Genomic DNA, 23,562 nt, shown 5'->3' with positions numbered 1-23,562 from the left:
AAATTGCAAGGCACTCAGTGGAGAGACTAGGATTAAGGTCTTAAAACCAGCTAGCAGATACACGAGAAATATGCATGGAAATATCTTTTGCAGGATTCCCAACAATTCTCTAATGGAAGTTTGAAGCATGGGACACTTAATACACCCCATCGCAACCCGAGGATGCTTAAAACATGGGGTGTGAATCCAGCATTTACCTTCAGGCTATGGGTAGAATATCAGAATCTACTGGACAACAGCAGTGTCAAACCTAAACAGGTTAGGGCAGGAGCAATATGTGTTTTGAGAAACTATCAGCTGTTGTGAGACTCCAGGTAAGTGGCTCCACAAGCCAATGAGGACTCAGAAAAGCCTCACTAAAAGGCTACTGCAGTGTATAGTCGTCATCCCGGTTAGTTACCACTACCATTGGGCTGCTTTTTGGATAACATTTTACTTTGAATTAACCTGTACGGTATGTTCATGCATTGCAAGTGCTTCTTCATAGTAGTGCCCAGTGATCTCCCTTGTGCATGTTTTTTATTGATTTTTTCTTTCTTCAGGAGTTTCACCATTGTGAAAACCAAAGGTCACACAATAAAACTGTGCTACTTTGTGAGCAGTTAGCGAGGAGTAGCAATGTTTATACACGTCTTATTGACTTCCTGGGTTCAACTAATGGCATATCAATAAATCTCTTAGCTTTTTTTTCTGCTTAAATTGACAACAGTTCATCCTGCATATTGTACTACACAACAAAAGTGAATTAATGCTTCCTGCATCTACGTGGTCACAAAACTAATGACTTCAGGTCGTACTCCCCACTGTAACAATCCTTTCCTCAAGGAACATAAACTCCCACCGCAGAATAAAATTAGGTGGCAGTGACTCCCATGTTTTAAAAAAAAACATTTAAGGTAAAACTTAGAAATAGACATAGTAGAACATGTTTCTGCTAGTGCCTTTGTCAGGGTAACTTAGATTTTTTTTGTGCTTCTTTTTCTTTCCCTCATGAAAAGTATGCAAATTACAACACCAAAGGAGACCTGCAAGAGTGGGTTCAATGCACCGACATATACAACATTTTATTTGCACAGTAGTATAAACAGGATAGGTCATACATTGTATTTTACTCTCAATATTCATTACAATGAGCATTCCATTCTGTAATCTCTCTCTCTCTCTCTCTCTCTCTCTCTCTCTCTCTCTCTCTCTCTCTCTGAGATGAATCTCCCAAGACTTACGTGTCATAAACGTTGAGCAGCCAGTTGAGGCACATGTCCACACATAGTGGCACATTGACCAGGTTGTTGTGCTCCTGCTCTAGTCGGTCATAGATTGTGGTCAAGCAGTTAATGATCTGGAGGATGTCCATGAGCTGCTCGTTCTGTTTGAGGTTGTGCTGGTCAAAGGCCTCACACGCTGCCAACAGGCCCAAGAGATCCACTGCATCAAACAAAATGACATGGTATAATACACTGCAAGTCCTGTCCCACTGGAACCTATTAGCAGCAACTGTACTTATTAAGGCTGAGGCGATGCATCGATTTATCCTCCCTGCCCCGCCCTGTGAGTGTTTATTGATGGGATTGGATCTGTACAGGAGTCTTCAGAGTAACAGAGCAAGTTAAGAGCGTTGTGCTAAATACTGTATGGACCGAGCTACAATGCCTTCCGATGTTTGACAATTACTTTCAACATAGTTATATTATTTTTCAGTGTAACTATTTCAGATTAACAAAGTGAACATGCAAAACAGTACGCAGCATAAACAATGGTAGTAGAAATAAACAAAGACAAGCTTACCATGAAACGTTATCTTTTGAAAATCCCCCGTTCACAACGTAAAAATCAGTGTTGTAGAACATGTACCAATGTCTCTGCGGGTAGCTGTCAACATCTGAACTACTTACAGTTTTGCTGTTTGAAGATTCTTTAAATTTTCCTTTTAGCACCCAAGTCCAAAATGACGTCTCCAAATCAAAGTCTTAATTCTCAGGAGCTTCCATTGAAATGGTCATGTTTTAGATGATTCTCACGTAATTGAGAGTGTTTGCTGGTCTGCACTCTGTTCTGACAGCTAAGATACAGGTATCGTAATTGCAATTGCTGCAAGTTTTGCAAAAGCAGGAAAGATGTTGGAATAATTCTTAATAAAAATGATTTGTGAGCATGTGTTTTACTTGTCCAAATTCTTGGCTGAGTGTCAACAGGTAAGATGCTCTGATACAGATTACTGAGTCGCTCTAATACCAAGGACATGCGCAGTGCTATACGGGATACTGAGACCTCTGCGGCTTGCTTTTTTATTTATTTATTCATTTTTTTTTTTTTTTAAAGAGGATGCAGGGAGCAGTGGAACCATTTTTACATGTTGCATTGCATAAAACTATAAACAGAATTATTGCATAGGGATGAAAAGGGGAAATGTTGTCTTTTACATCTGCGTTTTAGTAATGCACTGCTGTTATTGTTTTGGATTTTATTAAAATGTCCTGCATATACAATGCAGAATTCTGAGTAAACGCGACCTCTGGAGATGGCACCCTACAAAACTTCAAACAAGAACCAAGATCGTTCCAAAAGTTGCATCTTTGGTCAGTATTAAGAATCCAGGCAACGTCAGTCCCCAGGGATTCACCAGTCCCCAGTCATCACTTAAATTAAAACAAAATGTTGACACTATCAAGTTCCTTAATACAATTCAAATATAAGCAATGATCAACACGCTTGTTACTAAACTACTGTGGACAGTGATCACTTTTTTAAAATGTGTTTTTTTTCTCTCTTGATTGGTTGTTAGTCTGACTTGTTATGGATTTAAACAACTTTTTTTTTGGGGGGGGGGGGGGGATTTTGCTTTGAACCCCAACTGGTACAAATCAACAAGAATTAGAATAAGGTAAAATAAATAAAAATAATAATAACATATTTAATTACTACTGTATATGCATAAACTGATGTAATGCATAATAGTTTTTAAAGCGTTACTTGCCATGTTGCACTGTAATCCACAGCTCCTCGTGTATTACTGAGTTTTTTTTTACCCTTTCATAACGTCGATGAATCGATGCATCAGCTTATTTGGAGAACAATATATCGATAAAAAATTAGGCATCGCCCCAGCCTTAGTACTTCTAATAAATTGTGGAGAGTGTAGATCTCGATGAAGCATTCTAAAACATTGAAACCACAACAAGTTCTATAAAAAATACATTGAGTATGTTAAAGAGTAAGTAGCAGGGTGCCGAAAAATATAGCGTGACATGTTCTCATGTGTTTCTACAAATGTTGAAATAACATAACTGTCACTTTTCTTTTCATTTTTAACATCAACAACTTTTTTACACTTATTACTTTAAAGTCTGTTTCAAAATGTCAGTTCTAGTGTACTGATAGTGATAGATTATTGCCCACATTGTCAAACAGGTAACACAGCAATAACGATCCATTATGTGGTACAAAATGGAAAAGCCAGAGCACTTGTTATGTTTTTTTTTTTTTTTTTTTTAAATAGCTCTTTCTGCAGTGATTTAGAGGATGTTAACAACGAAAAGGAAAAATGGCAGGTACGTTATTTAAACAGTTGTAGCAACACGTGGGGACGTGTCATGCTATATTTTTCGGAACCCTGCTGCTTACTCCAATATCAGCTTTTCATCCGTTTCTTTTATTTAGATTATGTTTATAAGTGTTCGGTGGCTACCTAGAATCTAGTTGAGAGTGTACTTTTCCTTGCACTCTTTGTATGACTGACACAGTAATGCGTGCGCAAGAAATACAACTTGATTAGAGTTAGCCATCGAACACATTAACATGCATTAGAAACATGGTGTGGTTATGAAGTCATGTGACCTGTTCGCTCTGCTGTTGTTAAACACAAGTTAACACAGAGCAATGGACAAGAGGTCAAGACGGCGATGCACCTGAAGCCTGAAAGTGTTATTGCATTAACTGCCGTTTTGGAAATAAATCTTTTTCTGCGATAGCAACAATGCATAAGAGGCCTAATGTCTTTATAAAGCTTGTTAAACATAACCTGAACAACGAGATGCCTGTCCATTCACACCAACCAGCAGATGTGAAACTCGACTAGCAGTAAAACACCTAAATTAAAGACTAGTTTTTGACTGATAAATGTCCTTTTTAATGGACACGGCCCAAACTCGGAATTACCTAGTATTTTAAAGTTATAAGCTGTTTAAACAAACGTAGTTCATTTATTTATTTTTAGCCTTTCAGCTTTTATAATTGTGTCCAGATTATAAAGTGGAAATCATGGATGTCTTGTGTTAGTACTCTCTTAGGATGGATGCTTTACAACTTTATCTTCCTGTGGTCCCACTAAATCCCCAGTAGGAGAGACTTGTGAAATGTCAAATAATCTATTTATAGACTCTTCACAGCAATATAAGAGAACTGCAATCTGTTTTCAGACATTTCTAGTCCCGAATACTTCTCCTTTAATATATCAAGATCATTTCAGACCTGTCTTTTAACACTGATGTAACTGTAACTGAATTTAAGTACAATCTCTAAAGGAGTTTGATGCACCTCAAATGCCTGTCATGCCTGAAAAGTGAAAACAAACATCACTGCTAAATCCAAATAAATTACTACATTTTGAAAGCCTTTTCTGCACACTACTATACCAGCCTTTTTTTAGGGGATGCCAGCGAAAAGGCTAAAGACATAAAAAAAAAGAAAAAAAAAAGTCTAACTTGCTTTATTTCTGCCTAAACAAGGGAAATTCTGGGAGAAGATTTACCTTGTCGCCAAAAAATTGAAAACAAATCCTTATTTTTGCCATGTATGCGACTCTGGCTGCAATCCTCCAATGAGCACGTAAATCAAGTTAAGTACTTGATATTCTGCTGATGTATCCAGTCGCAGACAATCTTGTGTCTTTCAATGGGGTTTATGTAGTCATTTAAAAAGAATGCTTACTGTTACCTTAGAGCCCTATTCAACACCCCCCCCCCCCCCCTCTCTTTTTGCAGATCCTGGTACATTAATTTGCTGACAAATAGAAATGTAACCGTTTCAAGATCTGTGTCCTGTCCAACATCAGCAAATCAACAAATCAACAGCCTATTTGTTAATACATTTCCCATGGGGCTAGAGAAAGATGGTTCTTCTAATACCAATTCGTTAGCAAAATTGGTAATGCAGTGGTGGTTTCAAAACACCTCCCGTCTCGGGGGTGCTCAGCTGAAAGCTCGGTTGCCCAGAGAGCAGTGATCAATAGTAATTAAGTGAGCTCCTGAAGCAGTTGGGTAGCAGTTGAGTTCTACATGAACATGAGTTCTTCATAATGAACCTCTGTCTTGGTATATGGGAAGGCGTTCTTGCTAAGTAGATAACGCTAGCATCTAAATGATGCTATTTAGAATTAACTTTGTCTTCCTGTCTAGCTTGGGCTTGCCTTGTTGTACTTACATTGTTGTTCATGCCGACACAATACAGTGTATGCTGTCTTTGTGCATTCTCATTGCAATGCATTTACTGCAAAATCCCTTAAAGTTGTAAACTCAAAAATCATGCTTTTACTGTACAGTCCCTCTCATAAGCAGGTTCTTAAGTCTCCTCAAGAGGTCAATTTTCCTGCTCCACCACTTCCTGTGTTACAGGTAACAGGCGACTTCACATAGTTTCTATAATGCTGCATATACAGACAGGCCGGCCTGGGGAGAACCCTGTACATACTAATGCAGCATGTCTTGCTTTGTTACATCCCTATGTTGTCGTTTGCAAGTGATTAACACCGACCATTCTGCTTTGGTCATCTCTCAGAAATGTTGTATAAGGCTTTGCATACTAGTGTACTCATTACATGGAACTCACATTGTAAGGTCATGTTAAATGCAAGCAGATGAACACTTTTTATGTGTACTAAAATAAGGTCTGGTGTTTTACGTGCATGTCAGTTAAATAAATTCATGTGTTAGGACACAGTCCTGTCCCATACAGTAAAAGAAAAAAAAGGTTATTGAAACTTTTGTTTCTGCCAGTGGGCGCTTTGAACTGGTATTACTACAATAACTATTGCACTCACATACACACATAGCCTTCACCATTGTCCAAATTTAAGACATTACGTCTCACTGTAGTCCTGTGGATGAAATTGTCAGCAATTTTATTGAGATCTAGTAAGGTCTTGATGAACATTAAGGACAGCAACATGATTCAGCCTTGTCTGTCCCATTCATGACGAAGGTAGTTCTTAAGTCTTCTGGTCTGGAGAATGATTAAGTCTGGAGAATGACCATTCTACAATAATGAGGATTCCTAGAACTTTGCAGTACTCAAGGTAGCATAGTCTGCAAGTATAATTTCCTTCCATGTTTAGAAATGCAATGAAATCATTCACGAACACTAGATATTGGGATATTTTTTCTGCTAAATTATATCCAATTATTAAGTTTTATCTCTGCACGTCTGTTATTTGTAAAAAACTCCATTACTTGCTCAACTTTAGCGTTTAGTTTTTACAGCTACAAATAGTTCAGTTTGATGGAACTGTACCAGTATGGACTGGGAAATGTATTTTCACTATGCAGGAGCTTTCCATTTTAGCCATTTAGCATTTGATTTCTGGACAATGTTTTTAACAAGACAGATCATTAATCACCTTTATCACAAAAAACACAAACTGTCGTGGGGTAGGTGCTGAGCACCTGCTTATTTTTTCCCTATGGGTGCTTGAGCAACGGAGCACCCATGGAGTCGGCGTCTATGATTGAAACTTTCAATTTTTTGATGCCTTTGAAAGAATTCTGTTTGAGTTGACAATTTGGATAAACGTAATGCCCTTCACGTGTACAACGTTGTGTATGCAGTCACCAGATAGATAACAGTAGCAGGTATTGGATGGAAAAATTGTTCCACATTCATAGTCAAAAGCACTTGTATCCCACACCCCCTACTACAGATGAGACAATAGCACAAAAACACTGCTGACCCAATGATGTTCCAGCAACGACTACTAGAATGGTATTAAATGACTAGAAAGGCATTATCTGCTCATTACAACTCTTGTCTTTCAGAACCAATTGCCCCCTGCATAATGGGGGCAAGATAGATTTTCAGAAGAGGGCCTTGGCAGATTCCAGCTAGAATGAAATGTATGCATTGTAACACAGATTAAGTCAAAGGTCACCACTGTAAGTGTGATGGTCTGCCACCCATGTGTTCTGGAATGTACACAGGGCTGGATTAACCCATCACTGGGCCCTAGGCAAGAGTACACTTGTGGGCCCCTACTCCTGAACAGCAACACACACAAATACAGTAACTTATACATAGTACAGACATACATACATACACTTTCCTGATTTACTGAATAAAAAGGCAACAGTTCAAACAAACAAGGAACACCATATGCAGTTGAAAATGTAATAGTGTGCTTAAACTTTTATTCACCAACAGTAGCTCCACAATAGTTCACGAAAATAAATATTAAAAACATACCTGTTCACCACCGGTAGCTCCAGGCAAGCGTACACACTTCCGAATGTGATGTGCTAAATACATTTCTGAGGTCAAATTCTTTAACTTACAGTTTTCTGCATGGACTTTGACTCGCTTCATTAAATAAAATGACCTTCTCGTCAATGTTTCGGCGAGTTCAGGTGTTAAATACAGTACATGTACCCTTCTATTGCTGACTGGGGTGGGGGGGTGGGGGGGGGGGGGGGGGGGGAGTCTTAGGTCGGCCAGGGTGTCCTTGGTTCACCGCGCACCAGCAACCCCTGTAGTCTCGCTGAGCGCCTGCGGGCTTGCCTGTAAACAGCCCAGAGCTGCGTTGTCCTCCGACACTACAGCTCTGAGGTGGCTGCACGGTGAGTCTGCAGTGTGAAAAAAAGCGGTCGGCTGATGGCACACGCTTCGGAGGACAGTGTGTGCTTGTCTTCGCTGCTCCCGAGTCAGCGTGGGGGTGGCAGCGGTGAGCTGAGCCTAAAAATATTTGGATATGCCAAATTGGGAGAAAATAATAAAATAATTTTTTTCCAAAGATTGCTGGATGTGAACGCTTGATGTTTCTAAACAGTACATGTATTTAAATTACATGTAATAAAGGAAAATGTGTTGAATACAGTTACATTAATCCCGGGTTCAGTGGTGTTTATTTAGCCACCGATTTAATTAGTTTCGTTTCATATTTGTTTAAAGCCGCAGAGTAGTGTTTGAGAACACAGTAGAGCTCGTGCAGAAAACTGCATGTGCACGGCACGGAATCATGTGGGTGAACAGAAATCTGTGTAACTTCCGAGGGTTTATCTGGGTAAGACATGCCTGAATACCTCGGTCTACAAAGATAGAAATTCTATGCTATTTTGTGTTAATTTAAATCTAAATCTTACCTGTCTACAATGAATCATACTAAATTACCCCTTATTATTACTTAAGTATAGCTTTCCCATTTTATCTACTAATAGAATGTCAGTGTTTTGTAAGAAAAAGGTTGAGAACAAATTACTTTTAATGATGTACAGGACTAGATGGGCACAGTGTCCAACTTGCATCATATTTTCCAAAAATATATTCTAAACCAGTGTTGCAGTCCCTTTTCTGAAGCACTACTTGAAGAATTTGTAAATTTGATAACACATGCCAAAGTGAATGGTTTTATAATCCCAGTGTAAAGGTACATTTTTTAAAATAGTGAGTTTGGTTAGTTCATTTTGGCATTTGGGTATCCAATTAAATAAAGAAAACATTATATTAGGACATGAGGTTGTAGGTTCACTTTGTATCAGAGTTCAAATGGTTACCACATGCCAAAGCTCATTCCCTTTCTATAGAAAGGAGCAGGTGTTCTTGGTGTAACCTTGTTCAACCAGAGCCTGTCTGTATCATTTAAGTGATTTAACATGCACTTAAGTTAAAAGGCTTGTAACAAACGGCATATTTAAAAATAAACACAATGGATCTCCTACACAACTTGTTTCAGATGACGAGTATGCATACTGTATATTGAATTTTATGAATATGGATTTTAACAAATGATTATGGATTACGAGACTTCAAATATTTTGGCACCAGCACAACTGGCTTTGACTTTACGGAGGTGAAATACACCTTGTACATTAGGCAGTTTATTTAGTTTATCTTTCTTCAGCCGGCTTCACCTGGAAAGCTATTCTGTTTCGCCTTAAAGACTCCACTGAATTGCCAAACATGCAACTGAGGTCAAACTCTAATAAACAAAACTGTGCCCATCACTTCGCATTTAAACTACCGTCTTTCATGCCAGCCAGCAATTTAAGAGTTTGCTCCAGGCAGGTAATGAAATTAGATCTCACCCCAAGTAGGTCATACTCACAGCAGAGAGCTTTCTGCAGTCTTCGAAGCTTCATGGCGGTTCTGTACGCAGAGAACCTGACATTGTTCAGGTCGGCTGAAAAAAAAAAAAAAAAAAACAGAAGACTATGACAGCTTCCCATTTATGATAAAACATCATACCTTTCTTAACAGACTGTTTATTGTTAATGTGCATTCCCACTGTAAAACATCACTGCTCCACTATTTCAATGCTGAAGAGCTGTAGCTCCACTTAAAATAGCTGCTCCCTGTACACTGTACCAGATACCCAGGCCTGGTCTTGAACCTTTCATTGTTCAATGACTAATTTCCATACAAGACAGTGAAACTATTTTAGTTTTACTACAGTAGTAATAGTAGGATTGTCTTTAAATGCAAAATAAAAAATAAAAGCAAACCAATATCAATTTTGTATGGAGTCCAAAACGTGAAAGTGGTACCCGTGTCCTTTACGCACGCATGTGTCTGTCTGACAGGCAGCCCCATCGCAGATTATTAATTATTTATTTATTTATTATTTTTTTAAATAAAATTATGCAGGTAATACAGAATTGGAAAACATGAACTCAGGAATGTCTTGGATCGGACCAGACTTAAGGACTAGACACTATACCAAGTTGCGCCCCTTTCACGTGACCTCCTGTGTACAGTTGCGTGTTTTGCTGAAATCCATTTCTGCCTTTCTTGCTGACTGTTTTCAAAGCATAAGCAACCGTGTTTGAAAGATGTTAGCAGCTGCTGACAGAAAGAAATGGCTTAGAGAAGTTTAATGGATTTGTTTTCGCTGTTTGGCTGCACTGTAGTTACAATACTGCAAAGTTTAAACTGCCTACTGGTTACTTGTTCATTCTTCACAAAAGAAGTTGTTGTGTACTGGTAGTTCTTTTTCTCCAAATTACTGTAGCTAGATATATAGAGCAAAAGAAAGAAATGCGGTCATTTAAATCTCCCTACTACTTATTGTTAAATTGTCATAAAATGAAGAAAAAAAATGTGTACCATAATATTTAAAACTTTGTACTTTAGTGGGACCCCCAAAATTTCCTCTGGGACCTTCATTTTTTTTGGTTGCACGTCCTGGACCCTCAATGGGAACAATTTTGGAGAGCCCTGATCATGAGATAAATAAGTAGGTAGATGCTGCTTGTTGACTTGTGCAGCTGCATTTAGTGTTTTGGGGCTTGTTTTTGGTAAAACTACCACACTGTATGCGTTCTAATGCAATATGTGGAACAAATCTAGAAATGTGTAAATGAGAGTGTTTTCCTGCTCAACTCCCACATTCAAAATCACATTGCATTACAGGAATGCAGATTCCAAGTTATAAGGCTGACCTCCAACATCCAGAGCTGCTATGAAATATGACATTAATTTTATTACAAAATAAGGTTTATTATGATATTTATACATCAAGATATTGTTAAATACAAAACAAAAGGTCATAACATTCAAAGTTTTTAATTGATAAACTGATAACGTACTCTTGAACCAGTAATCAATGCACCTTCTTACTTCAAAAGACAGTCATTCAAGTAAGATATTAGCTACCTAGATAATGCTAGGCATGAATTTGCTACGCATGGCTATGCAACACACTCCAGATTGGGATTCACAGGTTTCAATCTTGTCAAGAGGAGGGTGCTTTGGTGGTTTATAGTTTACTTTGGATTCACTTCAAAAACTAATCTGCAATGTCTATTTTGTAGGTTGGTAAAAATTAGACAAGACTATTTGTTAACCAGCTACTCTGACATGATTTATTTTCTCCATCGCAAATTATGTTCTACAGTTCCCCGAGCTGCTGTATTAACGCACGCACCACTCTAATCAAGCTTTCTGTACAAGTAACGAGGCAATCCTCTAACAAGAAAAATGTCTCGTTGTGAAAAGAAAGATCATTCTGAAAATAGCACTGAAATGTTCCCCACTGAATTGCAAAACAAAACATAGATGCTACATTTTTATTCTTACTCACAGGTTGTCATCCCTACAGGTTAATTTAGAAATCAAAGAAAAGCAGCTCATGGATGAACATAGCAATTTGCAGCACAAGCTGCAGGCAATCAACGCTAAATGATCAGCTTTACATTAAAAGACAGCGTGATAACACTTTTGTCTGAGTTGTTACAAATTATGTTCTTGTCTGTTTCTGGTTTCATAAACGCAGGGTAACATATTCAATTTTATATTCATGGAAAGAGAATTTAATTGAAGCCTGGGTGGAGAAACTATTTAACTTTTAAATCTAAAAGTAAAGTATCATTTTAATGTTTTCTTCAGAATGCACAGAATACAGACGTTTGTATAGCGATTAAGTCTGTAAATCTACGATACAGATTACACATTTTCACTGAAAAAGGTAGACCAGTTGATTTTGAATTTATTGTCATCTTTTATTTTACGTTTGTATTAATTTCAAATGTCACACACAGCATCCAATTACAGTTACACGTTTAATACAATTCCATGTTATGGATTTTCATTTTGTTTACTTCTCACATTTAAACTTTACAGCCATAATAGCGTTTGCAGATTTTTTTTTTTTTTTTTTTTTTTTAAACTGCCTGCGTTTGCTGCTAGCCAAGTGTTCATAGACATGAAAAGAAATTAGCAATAAACTGAACATGCAAATCTGCATTTGTATTTAGGGAGCACTGGTGTGCCAACCCTGTGCTATAAGAATTTAACTTTGCTTAATGAGATTCCATAGACAAACAATCCCCAATACATTTTCAGAGCTTATTAGCCAAATGCCATTATAAACCGAGACTATAGATACTACTATATTACAATGACGCATCATTGTTGTATAATCGTTAATCGTTTTCTTTACAAATGTCCTTTTCACTGGTATTGTGTTCACTAGTAACTCAGTGGTTCATTTTGAGAATAACATTGATACATCCAAAGACACTAGTAAATGAGGTAAAATTGATGACTGCTTCTTTGTATGCAGCCGCTGAAGCTTATGCATTTCTGAAAGAAATCCCCCCCCCCAGAAAGCTGAGATCTGGTGCTGTGCAGAGCTGCTGTGGAGACTGAAAGGCCAATAATTTTTCACAGCTCCTGGGGTGGGCAGTGGTATCAAAGGAACATTAGAATGGGATTGGGTCTTTTATGGCTCCACGCTTGTCAAATCACCACCCCTGCCTCCCCAATTTTGAAGGATATGCATTAATTTAACAAATCACCCCTCCCACTGTTGATCAAAATCCAAATTAAAAGCCAATCACAATCAATCAATCATGTATCTCTAGATGGTACAGGAGCTTAAACAGGAGACAAAGTCAGTAATAGCTAGTCAGTAAAGATAACGGAGCAGTGGAACCTGGATGTCCGGCCTCCAAGTTCTTATACAGAAGTAGCTTGTCAGTCTTGTTACATCAAAAATGCCACTTTAGATAAAAAAATAAGCTACATCAATATGATTAGGAGCCCTAGCATATACCATTCATTCCTCAAGAGACCATCAAAGACAGCCTGAAGGATATGCGTTTCTTAATCAACTCTGTGTGTGTTGAGGGGGCATGCAGGCAGCTGTGTAGAGCGTACACATCCCTGTATTTGTTTGATTTTCTACAGTGTGCATTTTTCAAGGGCAGTGATATTTGGAAGCAGGGAGTCACACAAGAACAACATTTATAAAATATGTAACCGTCTAATTAAAATAATTAAAAGCAACCCCACCCCCTTGAAAAAAACAATGACATGAACAATGGCCAAACAAACCCCAAAGCCTATGATAACCAGAACATGTTAGATACAAAACATCCCAGCAAAAATTTCCCAGCAGTATATCGACTTCTAGAAGTTAGACATGGAGACCTGTCAATAAATAATAATAACAATCATGTACTTATATTTTTTACTAAAAAGTTCTTAAGTTCAAATTTCCTTTTCAATCAGAATAAAGGCCTTTGCGACAGAACTCTCAAACTCAATGAAAACCAGTGACAGTTCCATAAGCCTTCAGACATTTTGAGGTAAGATGTGTAACTCAAACCTAGTTACTTAATCTTTGTTGAAGACAAATTAAAAAATGTATTTCCTCTGGGCTCTTTGACTTCGAGTTCAGTTTAATTTTTCACATGTTGAATTAATTCAACCACAGTAAACCTAGAGCACTTCTGTGATTACACAGCTACATCTCGGTTTAAATGTAAATTAAATTCTGCAACTTAGTTAGAAACAAAACTGTAAGAAATGTTTTGTACTTCCCCCTCCAATTGAGTAGGCTAACTGTAGATGTAAAAATGTAGTGGTATAAATTGAAGGACTTCTAATTGGAGGGGGAAGACAAACAATACATTGGAGAACTGATTGCCAATTTAGCCTGGCCACAAAGAACCTGTATTTAGGTGGATTTTTGTTTGTTTGCTTATTATTTTTTGATTGAATAAAATTTTTGTAGCAATTCCTGCTGTCTGTCTTGACCATCGCATGCTCTGTTAGTGAGGTGTAATCATTTTCAATGTTAGCGTTTGCCCAACATCGATTCAAGCATACAAAAGTACATTTGTTCCACTTCTCTATGACGTGGAGGATTGCAGTGCTAAGTTATCTCACCAATGTAAAATGCTTAGCCTGGATTTCCATGTAATTAAACTAATAAACCATACCTGCTCTGTTGGATCACATATAGAACAGCCTACTAAGTACACTCATTTTAACTTTTAGGAGCTGGTAAAGAGCAGGGCTCTATAAAAGGCAAGAAATACTATACTGTAGCACTAGTACTGAATTGAAATGTTTTATCACATATTTTTCTGTTGCAGCATAGCATTAGCCTTCTTTTTCTGGCAAAAGGCTTAAAAAAAACACAAAAAAAACCACTCAACTATATGATTCAGCACTGTGCCTTGCTGAGCACCTTAGAAAGAATACTTCATGCAAATCTGTAATCTGCAGTACTTACAAGAAACCACGACACAAGCGCGTCGAAAAAAGACACTTTACGCATTTCTTGCAAGCTTCTTTCTAGTCAAAAACAGTTTCTAACCTGCGTTATTTATCCATGGCAAGTTCTCTTCAGAGTGCTTTCTAGTTGACTGATTTCTTGTGTGTAAACCCAGACAGTTCTCTCTGTATTTTCAAAAACACCACTATGTATCATTACATAACAGGTGGGACGTACCACTAGAGAGTAGCACAGAGCACTAAAACCACTGCTGTAGGAATCTGTGATTGTCTAAAAAGCAAGCCCCCTACTTCAGCTCATTTACCAATAAATCAGAATGCAGTGCCACATCTATCAGGCCACCAAACCAGGAACACAAGAATTTTAAATTGCAGGTATAGAGGGTGTTCTTGGAGTCAGACCAGCATTCATTGCACTGTAGACCAGTAAGGCAGTGTTTACAAAATCTTTCAAACATTCATACCACCAAATACATGCAGGAAAATCTATCACTGAAGTAACAGTTCTCATACAGTGTGAAGCCATATACTCAAATGAATTAGTCAGGCACATTAACAGACTATGTACATTAAAGCACTGAAGCACAGTGCATATTTACAGTACCTCTCCGTTGTTACAAGGCGGCTCTTTATACCACACTTTAGGTTATAAGTAGGAATGCAACAGTTATGATTTTTCAAAACCAATACAGAACCAAAAGCCACTTCTAAACCGAATGATACTGACAAAAGACAAAACCAAAACAAGATTTTTTTCTTTTTTGTACAATGAAAAAGCGTTGGCAGTCTCGGCACCAAGCTGCACGAAACTTTAATATGGTAACATAAATCAAACGTTATGACAAGACTTACTCAATTGATTCTGACTGCCCTCAGTAGGGACAACCAGCCTGGGTGTTCAGGTTGGCCGGTGCACCCTAACCTAAACCTTTTGTTTAAAATAATTTTTAAAAAAAAGCATCCAAAGAAGTGAAAAGCTGAAGCTGCACGTTTAATAAATAAAAAAAAGTCTGTTGCGTCTGTTTAATTACTCTGTACAGACCTAATAAAAATGTAAAAAAGTGATGATAAAATGTGCCCTGGGCGTGCCGCGGGACACATAACGACACACATCTGACTAAAACACAAAATAAAATAATTCCCTCTCTATAATGCACATATAGTGAAGCAAAAATTTAACTTTACGTGAATTAACCATTTCATAACACTATATTTTCTACAAAAAAAAAAAAACAACAAAAAAGGTAACATTCCCACTCGTGGATCATTTTAATTAGCATTTTTAAAACTATAAATAGCCTGGCTATACAGCGGTCAGGAGTTCAGTTCGAAGAGACAGACAAGCAAATCAAGTGCGAGAAGGAGAGCGGGTCCGGCGAGGGGAAGAGGGAATGGGCTCGCCCCAGGTTTGGCTGCCGGAGCGGGGCTGAAGCGAAGCTGAAGCATCTCGTCTCCTGGAGAAAGCTGCAGCTCCTCTTGCAGCAAAAAAGTAAATACATTAGGAAAGATAACCACGTAATAGGCCTAATATTTATTTAGTTGCAAAAAAAAGGCTGAATAAGAAAGTGCTAGCGCAGCTTTTCTTCAGTTCAGATACTGTATCAAAAGGGAGAGACAGAAACGGAAGTTAGACTGAGAATGTTGTTTACAGTTTGAACAACACCTGTACTGTATTTACTGTAGAAATATTGCATGAATCACTAGTATAGGGAATTGGGGGACCTGCAGTAGGAGCGTTACATCCGAGGCGCGTTATAAATCGAGAGCCTTACAGCGAGGGAGCACTATAAAAAGATATGTTAGTTGAGGTGATTTGTAAACTGGAAAAGAAGAAAAAAAGTGATACTGCTGACAAATATCTGGAAGCTGCTTTAACTGAGATGCTTCTGGGAGCAGGTCAGTTTATTTTTTTTAAAGGTAACTTAATTTACTGTGCATATATTGAAATTAGTTTTGTTTGTCTGATTACTTTGTTGCCGCATTCTATCAGCATATTGACTGAATTCCAGTGCAAGGGCCTTTTCCATAGTCATATGTATTATATGACTATGGAAAAGGAACTTTGTGTATGCTGACAGCAGGCCTGAGTTCTGGCTTTAGTTTTTTTCTGACATAAATCTAGGTGTTTCCTTATCAGAATCTATTTTAAAATGCTGCCATACCTCTCAGTCACTATGAAGTCAACACATTTGTTAAACAATTGCAATTTGCTCAGATGTGATTTGCCTCTTATAACCGACGACAACGACAATGGGGGTACCATGAAAATTAAAAAAATGTTGACTGTCTCTTAATACATTATGCTATCCTTTCTACGCTGTAACCAATTTTATTAGTGATGCAATAACACTGTATTAAGCTTCTTTCGTCACAGTTTAAAAAAAAAAAATACTTGTGTAATTGTGTAATAACGGCATGTCCTGTCCTGTTCCCTTGGCTGCATAAATGGATGTCGTTTTTTGGGGTTTTACTTTCATTTCAGCTTAAAGTGCTGAAAAAAACCTAAACCAATCATAACCCACTTCCATCCCTAGTTACAAGACAGCAAAGTCAAGGCTACTATTTGCAACTAGCACTTACATTCTTGTTTTAAGGCGGAACACTAATTGCAGCCTTTTACCTATAGTATGTCTGATTAGTGTTAGAAAGGGGGAGCACAGTGACGTAAGGCCCTGTCCATATAAGCACAACTGTTTGACAATCAAGCTCAAAACCACGTTAGCTAAACCTAGCCCAAAAGTATCCCGATTGCTGTGATGAAACAGAGTAGTTTAGCCTGGTTGTTGTTGAAACATCATGCACTGTGGTTTAGTGGAGGATGGCATCTCAGCAATGCTGGCATTTCAGAAGACACTAAAACTAAACTCGCACACTTCACGTTCAGATTCCAGGAAAACCAGTTTAGCCTAAAATTAAGTTTGAGACTACCCCGAGTAGGTATCAAACATGTTTATTAAACATGGTTGCAAATCGTGTTTAGTGTGAATGCAAATGGTGTTAAGGACTTTAAAACTGTTTTTGAACAGTGCCTTACATACAGATCAGTGAATCTGAACCCTGGTTTCACAGGTTGAAGAAGAGCATATTCCTACTTCAGTTCCAATGAACCAAACAAAATGGCATTCATTAAAGAATGTCCGTAACAGCAGATGAGACCAAACAAGACCAGTACTGCGTCTACCTTACCTAAAGACTGGTAGAGTTCAGTCATCTTGGGATGATCCCAGCATGTCGTCTGGGTCTGGTGGCTAAAAAACAAAGACAGATAGAGGTTAGACATTGCTAAGAATGGAAGAACTCTTCAACACCACTGTTAGGGCTGCAACGAAGGTTCGGAACACATTACCGAAGGAAGGTTCGAACCGTCAATGGTACTAATTTGCATAATTTACTGGTGACGTCACCATAGCTACTAGTTTATATTTTATTGAAAATCCTATTATTTTACAGGTAAGCCATATAAATAAATCCATGGAATAAAACATTCACATGTAGTTTAAAAATATGTTATACAGAACAATAATCATGTTTTTATAATTTAAATAAAAATACATGTTGTTTATTTACACGTAATTGATGCTGCTTGTGATATACAGTAAGCTTGCATTGCACCAGCACCAACTGCAGCAGACTTGGGCAAAGAGATTTAACAGTCATCGTTTCAAGAAGGTTATCAGTCAGAGTCACATTTTACTACTACAAAAAATATTAATAATTATTATAATAATAATAATAATAATAAATAATAATAATAATAATATTATGAACTTATACTTGTCAAGTGACCCTAGATATTGGTTATGTCCCCATGATACGAGTCACTTGCACAGTTTGCACTGAACTTTTTTTTTTGGTCGTCTGGGCATTTAACAAAAATATCATAAACAGCAGAGGGTTTGAGACATCAAGATGGCGAATTAAGAAATTAAAGATTTGCCTCTGGATAACACAAGCTGGAGGGGGGGGGGGGGGGGGGGAAGGGCAGACGGTGCTCAGTTTTTTAAATTAAAATGATTAGTGTTAGTGTATATTTTGTAAGTTTCAAACATATTCTACCATATCACTTCTCTTACACTGTCTTGTACACTAGGTATTTATTTATTTATTTAGTTACATTTTTATAGCGCCTTTAGCCAAGCGGTACAATCAAGGAAAATGGATGAAAAAGAATGTAAGTTTATTGGGCTAGGGTTGGGAGACACAATAGTTGCTTGAATGAAAGCAGAGGGCCAGAGGCTAGGTCAGGGTCAGGCAAGCAGGGTCGTAACAGGAGGTGAGGGGCCAGAAGTAGCAGTAAGATGGGCTTGGGAGAAGAGATGCGTTTTGAGGGAGGAGCGGAAACTACCTAGTGTGGGTGACTTTTATGATAAGTGGGAGTCTATTCCAATGAAGGGGAGCAAGAAGGGAAATGGAACGGAAACGGGATTGGGCACAGGGCGAGGGTGGGACAGAGAGGGACAATAGTGATTGGGAACGGAAGAGACGTGACGGAACATAGTAGGTAAATCAATGCTGCCAGATAAGGTGGGGCAAGACCATGGAGAGATTTATACACAAGGGTAAGGAATTTGAACAGGCAGCAATAATAGACAGGGAGCCAGTGAAGCTGGAGGAGGAGAGGGGAAGTATGAAAGGAGTGGGGGAGGTTAAATATGATATGGGCAGAGGCGTTTTAAATTTGTTGTAATGGTGTAAAAGCGTAAGAGGGAAGGCCAAGGAGGGGGGGAATTACAATAGTCAAGACAGGTGAAGATGAGAGAGTGGACCAGGAGTTTAGTAGCAGAAAGGGAAATGGTTGGGCGTATTTTGCGGATGTTGAATAGATGGAAACGGCAGGTGCGTGTTATGGCCGAGATATGATCAGAGAGGGAGAGGGTGGAGTCAAAGATGACGCCGAGGTTACGAGCAGAGGGGGGTGGAATGAGGGACAAGGGAGGGAATGAGATAGTGGGACAGGGTGGGGGTGAGGAACGGGAAGGGAAGAAAAGGATTTCAGTTTTTAATGGATTGATGAGGAGGTATCAGCGCGCCATCCAAAATTGGATAGCAACCAAGCAAGCTGATATACGGGCAGCAAGGTCAGGGGTAAAGGAGGGGAACGAAAAGAAAATCTGGGTGTCGTCAGCAAAGAAATGATGGGGGAAGTTAAAGGAGGAAATAAGAGCTTCAAGGGGTGAGGTGTATTCAGTACATATTTTACTGAAGCACTACAACCGCTATAGGTACCGCCCCAGTGCTTTGGCATTCTATACCCTGCTCCATACACGACAGCAGTTCCACATAGAGTTGCTATGTATAATGATTTGGTACAATGGCAGTGGATTTTAATACAACAACTTTTGTTTATGTAATATGCATTATACAAATCAAAAGATCGAATTTTGCATGTGTGTGTGTGACATTGAATGTGTGATTTATAGTATTCACACATTGTCAAACGGTTTCTGTTAACAGAAAAAAAAAAAAACACCATAGTGCGTGAATGCAACTTGACAAACCCTCGAAGGTTTAAAACTACCTTTGAATTCTTGTCTAGCAAACAAACCTTTGAACCTTCTAACACAGCCCTAAATGTATTACACTTATCTAAAGAGAAATCAAAATACCGTAATTGGAATCATTAAAGAAAAAAAAAAAGCGCCTGCGAGCTTCCCTGGGGAATTGTCTTTATCCTTTGCATGCCATGGCTGATACAGTAGTAGATAATGGTGCATTTTTATTATTTAAAAACAGTGGCGGAATTTAGAAATGCCATTTTTGTTTTAGATCACAGCGGAGCTCAAAACACATTTTGCGACACACTGGTATTTGATTTGTTGTGAATATTTTGAGATTTCTCTCGTCTAGGACAACCCACTGTTCTTTTGAAAACCAGAGATGACAGATAACTTGCCATGAAACATTCATGTAATTCACAGGTTTCTCTTGCAGCATAGCAGAGGTCTGCATTTTAATACCTTTTTAACAGAATTGTGCATCCACATGAAAAACTTGCATTGATCCTGGGTGTAACAGGTAACACGACTCCTGCATTTACAGTTGAAAGACTAGTAGTGCTTGTACTATATTCTGGAACACAATACAATAAGCCTTACAAAAATATTACAATCACAAAACAGTCTACAATGTGTGCAAACTTCCTTTAGCTTGGATACTGGTTCCAATTACTGTGAGAGGAAAATATAAGCCATTATGGCACAAATAATTCTGTACAATAACCTTCCCCTTTCAAACTAAAAATTAGCCCATAGTAATACTCATCAAATAAAGCTAATTTCTCATGCAGAGAGAGAAGTGTTGAAAACGGTAGCACTGGAGCATTACTTTGTATGCAGAACGCATGGAGGCTGCAGCTATTTGCCTCCACTTGAACAAAGAGTATAGACTTGTTTTTTTTGTATTTTTTTTTTGTTCGCTAGCCTGAGAAAACCTTGAATGTTATCAACAAGGATAAATGAAAGGTTAGTGCCCAGGGAAACTGTTTCCAATACCCCCCTGACATACTCTGACAATCTCAATTTGGTTGTGAACCAAAGGGGTGGCGAGAGAGCACTAGAAAATCAACACGTCAGCTTAGCGTTTTCTGGAAACTCCCAAACCCAGTGCTTGAACACTACAGAATCCATAACAAACAGGACAAAGGGAGAAGGACGGAAAAAACACACATGAAGTTTAAGTAACACCAAGGTCATACTTTTCATTTAGCCCATCAGCAACATGTACATTTTATAACCTTCTAATACGTGTAAATATTTATAGGGTGACCAGAAGGTCAACAACTTGTCAACAGTTTCTTGAAAAAGTCCAACTTTTTTTTTTTTTTTTTTTTTAATAAGTGATTATCTGGCAAAGAATGTTAGGCTATATTGTAAAAATCTTGGAATACAAGTCTAGAGAGGATATGCTAAGATTACACAATGCCCTAATCAGACCCCCTCACTATATAAAAAAGGCATCATCGCACTCGAGAAGGTACAGAGAAGGGCAACTAGGTTGATCCCAGGACTTAATAACATGAGCTATGAGGACAGGTTAAAATAATAAAATCGATTCAGCCTAGAAAAAAAAGAAGAGAAAGAGGGGACTTCATTGAAGTCTTACCGTTAACCCAAGACACTACTTCAAATTCAGCACAGAGAACAAGAGGGCATAAGTGGAAGCTGACAAAGTTTAGAACAGAAGGTAGGAAGCACTTTTTTTTACACGAGAGTTATAAATGCATGGAATAGCCTACCAGGTGAAGTAGTAGGATCTAAAATAGTTAAAAAAGACTAGATTGTGTGCGTTTAAGTTAGTTTACGGTACAGTTCTTTACTTGACAAAAACAAAGCTTATATTAAGCAAGTAAACTGATTTGAACGCCTTTGTTCATAAAGTGTTATAGACATTTTATTCAAACTCAAAAAACATGTCAGCTGCTTTGGGAGATGTGTAGAAAGAAGCTCTGTGGGAGGAAAATTCTGTTTAATCTGTGTGATTAGGATGCATCTGCTGGAACTGAACTTTTCCAAATTGAACTGAGAAAAATACATGACTTGTTTTACTGTCAAATTTATAACAATGTTCAACAAAAGAGAAATCAACAAAAAAACTGAAGGGAGACCACATCAAAACAAGGGCAACAACTCAGGTAAGATAGCCATTACATGTATTTATCTAAATGCTAGAAGTCTCAGAAACAAAATGTTAGAACTAGAAGCTACTGCACTAAAAATGAACTATGATATGATAGGTGTTGCAGAAACTTGATTATCCGAGAGTGATGGCGACAAATATAATTAGTGGGTATATACTGTATAGGAAAAACAGACAGGACAAAAGAGGTGGAGGGGTAACGCCATACATCCAAAATAGTCTTTAAGCCCAGGTGTTAAATCAGGAACGCAGAATCAATATGGGTCAGAAAAATGGACAAAAATTCAAAGGGCATAATAATAGGGGCATGTTACAGACTGCCAAATTCAGACACAGAGCAAAATAATCTGTTATACAATGACATTAGAAATGCATGCAGCAAAGGAGAAGCCATATTAATGGGGGATTTCAACTTCCCCCATATGAAATGGGAAAACCCGGTGGGGAGAACGACAGACGAAATGGTGGAAATGACAAATGACTGCTTCCTAACGCAATTTGTCAAGGCACCGACTAGAGGGGAGGCATGCCTTGATTTAGTCTTTTGAATAATGAAGACAGAATAACTAAAACAGAGGTCAGAGAACCACTGGCAAACTGAGACCACAACATGGTCTCACTTGAAGTGCTTAAAACCCCCAAAGTAATGACTAAAGCTAAGGTTTACAATTTTAGGAAGGCAAACTATGAAGGTATGAAGGTATTTTTGAGCATGCAACATCGACAACGGATAATTGCAAAGCATATGACACGGTTTATTTAGGATTTCCAGAAAGCTTTTGACAATGTCCTGCATAAAACATTAATTCTCAAACTGAACGCAGTAGGGATTCAAGGAAATGCATGCACATGGATTAGGGAGTGTTAACATGTAGAAAACAGAAAGTACTGATTAGAGGAGAAACTTCAAAATGGAGCGAGGTAACCAGTGGAGTACCACAGGGATCAGTATTAGGTCCTCTGCTATTCCTAATCTACATGATTGTGGTATAGTAAGCAAACTTGTTAAATCTGCAGATGACACAAAAATAGGAGGAGTGGTAAACACCGTTGCAGCAGCAAAGGTCATTCAAAATGATCTAGACAGCATTCAGAACTGGGCAGACACATGGCAAATGACATTTAATAGAGAAAAGTGTAAGGTATTGCACACAGGCAATACAAATGTGCATTATAAATATCATATGGGAGATACTAAAATTGAAGATGGAATCTTTATCTAGACAATGTGGGGAAGCTATAAAAAGGGCCAACAAGATGCTTGGATACATAGTGAAAAGTATTGAATTTAAATCAAGGGAAGTAATGTTGCATGAAGTTTTAACATCTACTCTCATGTAATGGAAATCATGGGTTTTACAAAATCCATATTTCTGCTGATTTGTATCTGGAATTTGGCCCACCCATCAGAAATACTTGATACAAATAAAATATAATACAGACAGAATTTAAATAATAAAACTTTTAGTGCAACACAAGGCTGTCTGTCTAACAGACAGCAGTACTGATACAGGTTCACTAACTTCACATGGTCACTGTAAAGTAGTTGGTACTTAAAGTAAATAGAATCAAGTGAGCCGTTTTCTTGACCCTGTCCACCCAGCTTGTTTTAATAAACACTTTCCTAAACAATCCACTTCCACATTATAAACTAAAATGTAAAAAAAAAATTAAAAACAGCATAGCGGCTCTGGATCTACAAAAAGG

General features: G+C 38.0%; 1 protein-coding gene across 18 annotated transcripts in view; it reads right to left on the bottom strand.

Moving 5' to 3' along the window:
* The window catches only part of LOC117405667 (dystrophin-like), a 689,570-nt gene that overhangs the window by 32,237 nt on the left and 633,771 nt on the right, over positions 1-23,562 (bottom strand). For all 18 annotated transcript variants that reach the window (XM_034008883.3, XM_059030144.1, XM_059030147.1 and 15 more), the window contains 3 exons: positions 17,407-17,468; positions 9,305-9,379; positions 1,224-1,425 (listed from right to left, as the gene is read on the bottom strand). In XM_034008883.3, the coding sequence (XP_033864774.3) occupies positions 1,224-1,425; positions 9,305-9,379; positions 17,407-17,468 (339 nt within the window). The remainder of the gene's footprint in view (positions 1-1,223; positions 1,426-9,304; positions 9,380-17,406; positions 17,469-23,562) is intronic.

This window comes from Acipenser ruthenus, chromosome 9 (assembly GCF_902713425.1).
Source record: "Acipenser ruthenus chromosome 9, fAciRut3.2 maternal haplotype, whole genome shotgun sequence".
NCBI lineage: Eukaryota > Metazoa > Chordata > Actinopteri > Acipenseriformes > Acipenseridae > Acipenser > Acipenser ruthenus.
This window is presented reverse-complemented; position numbering and strand designations above follow the sequence as displayed.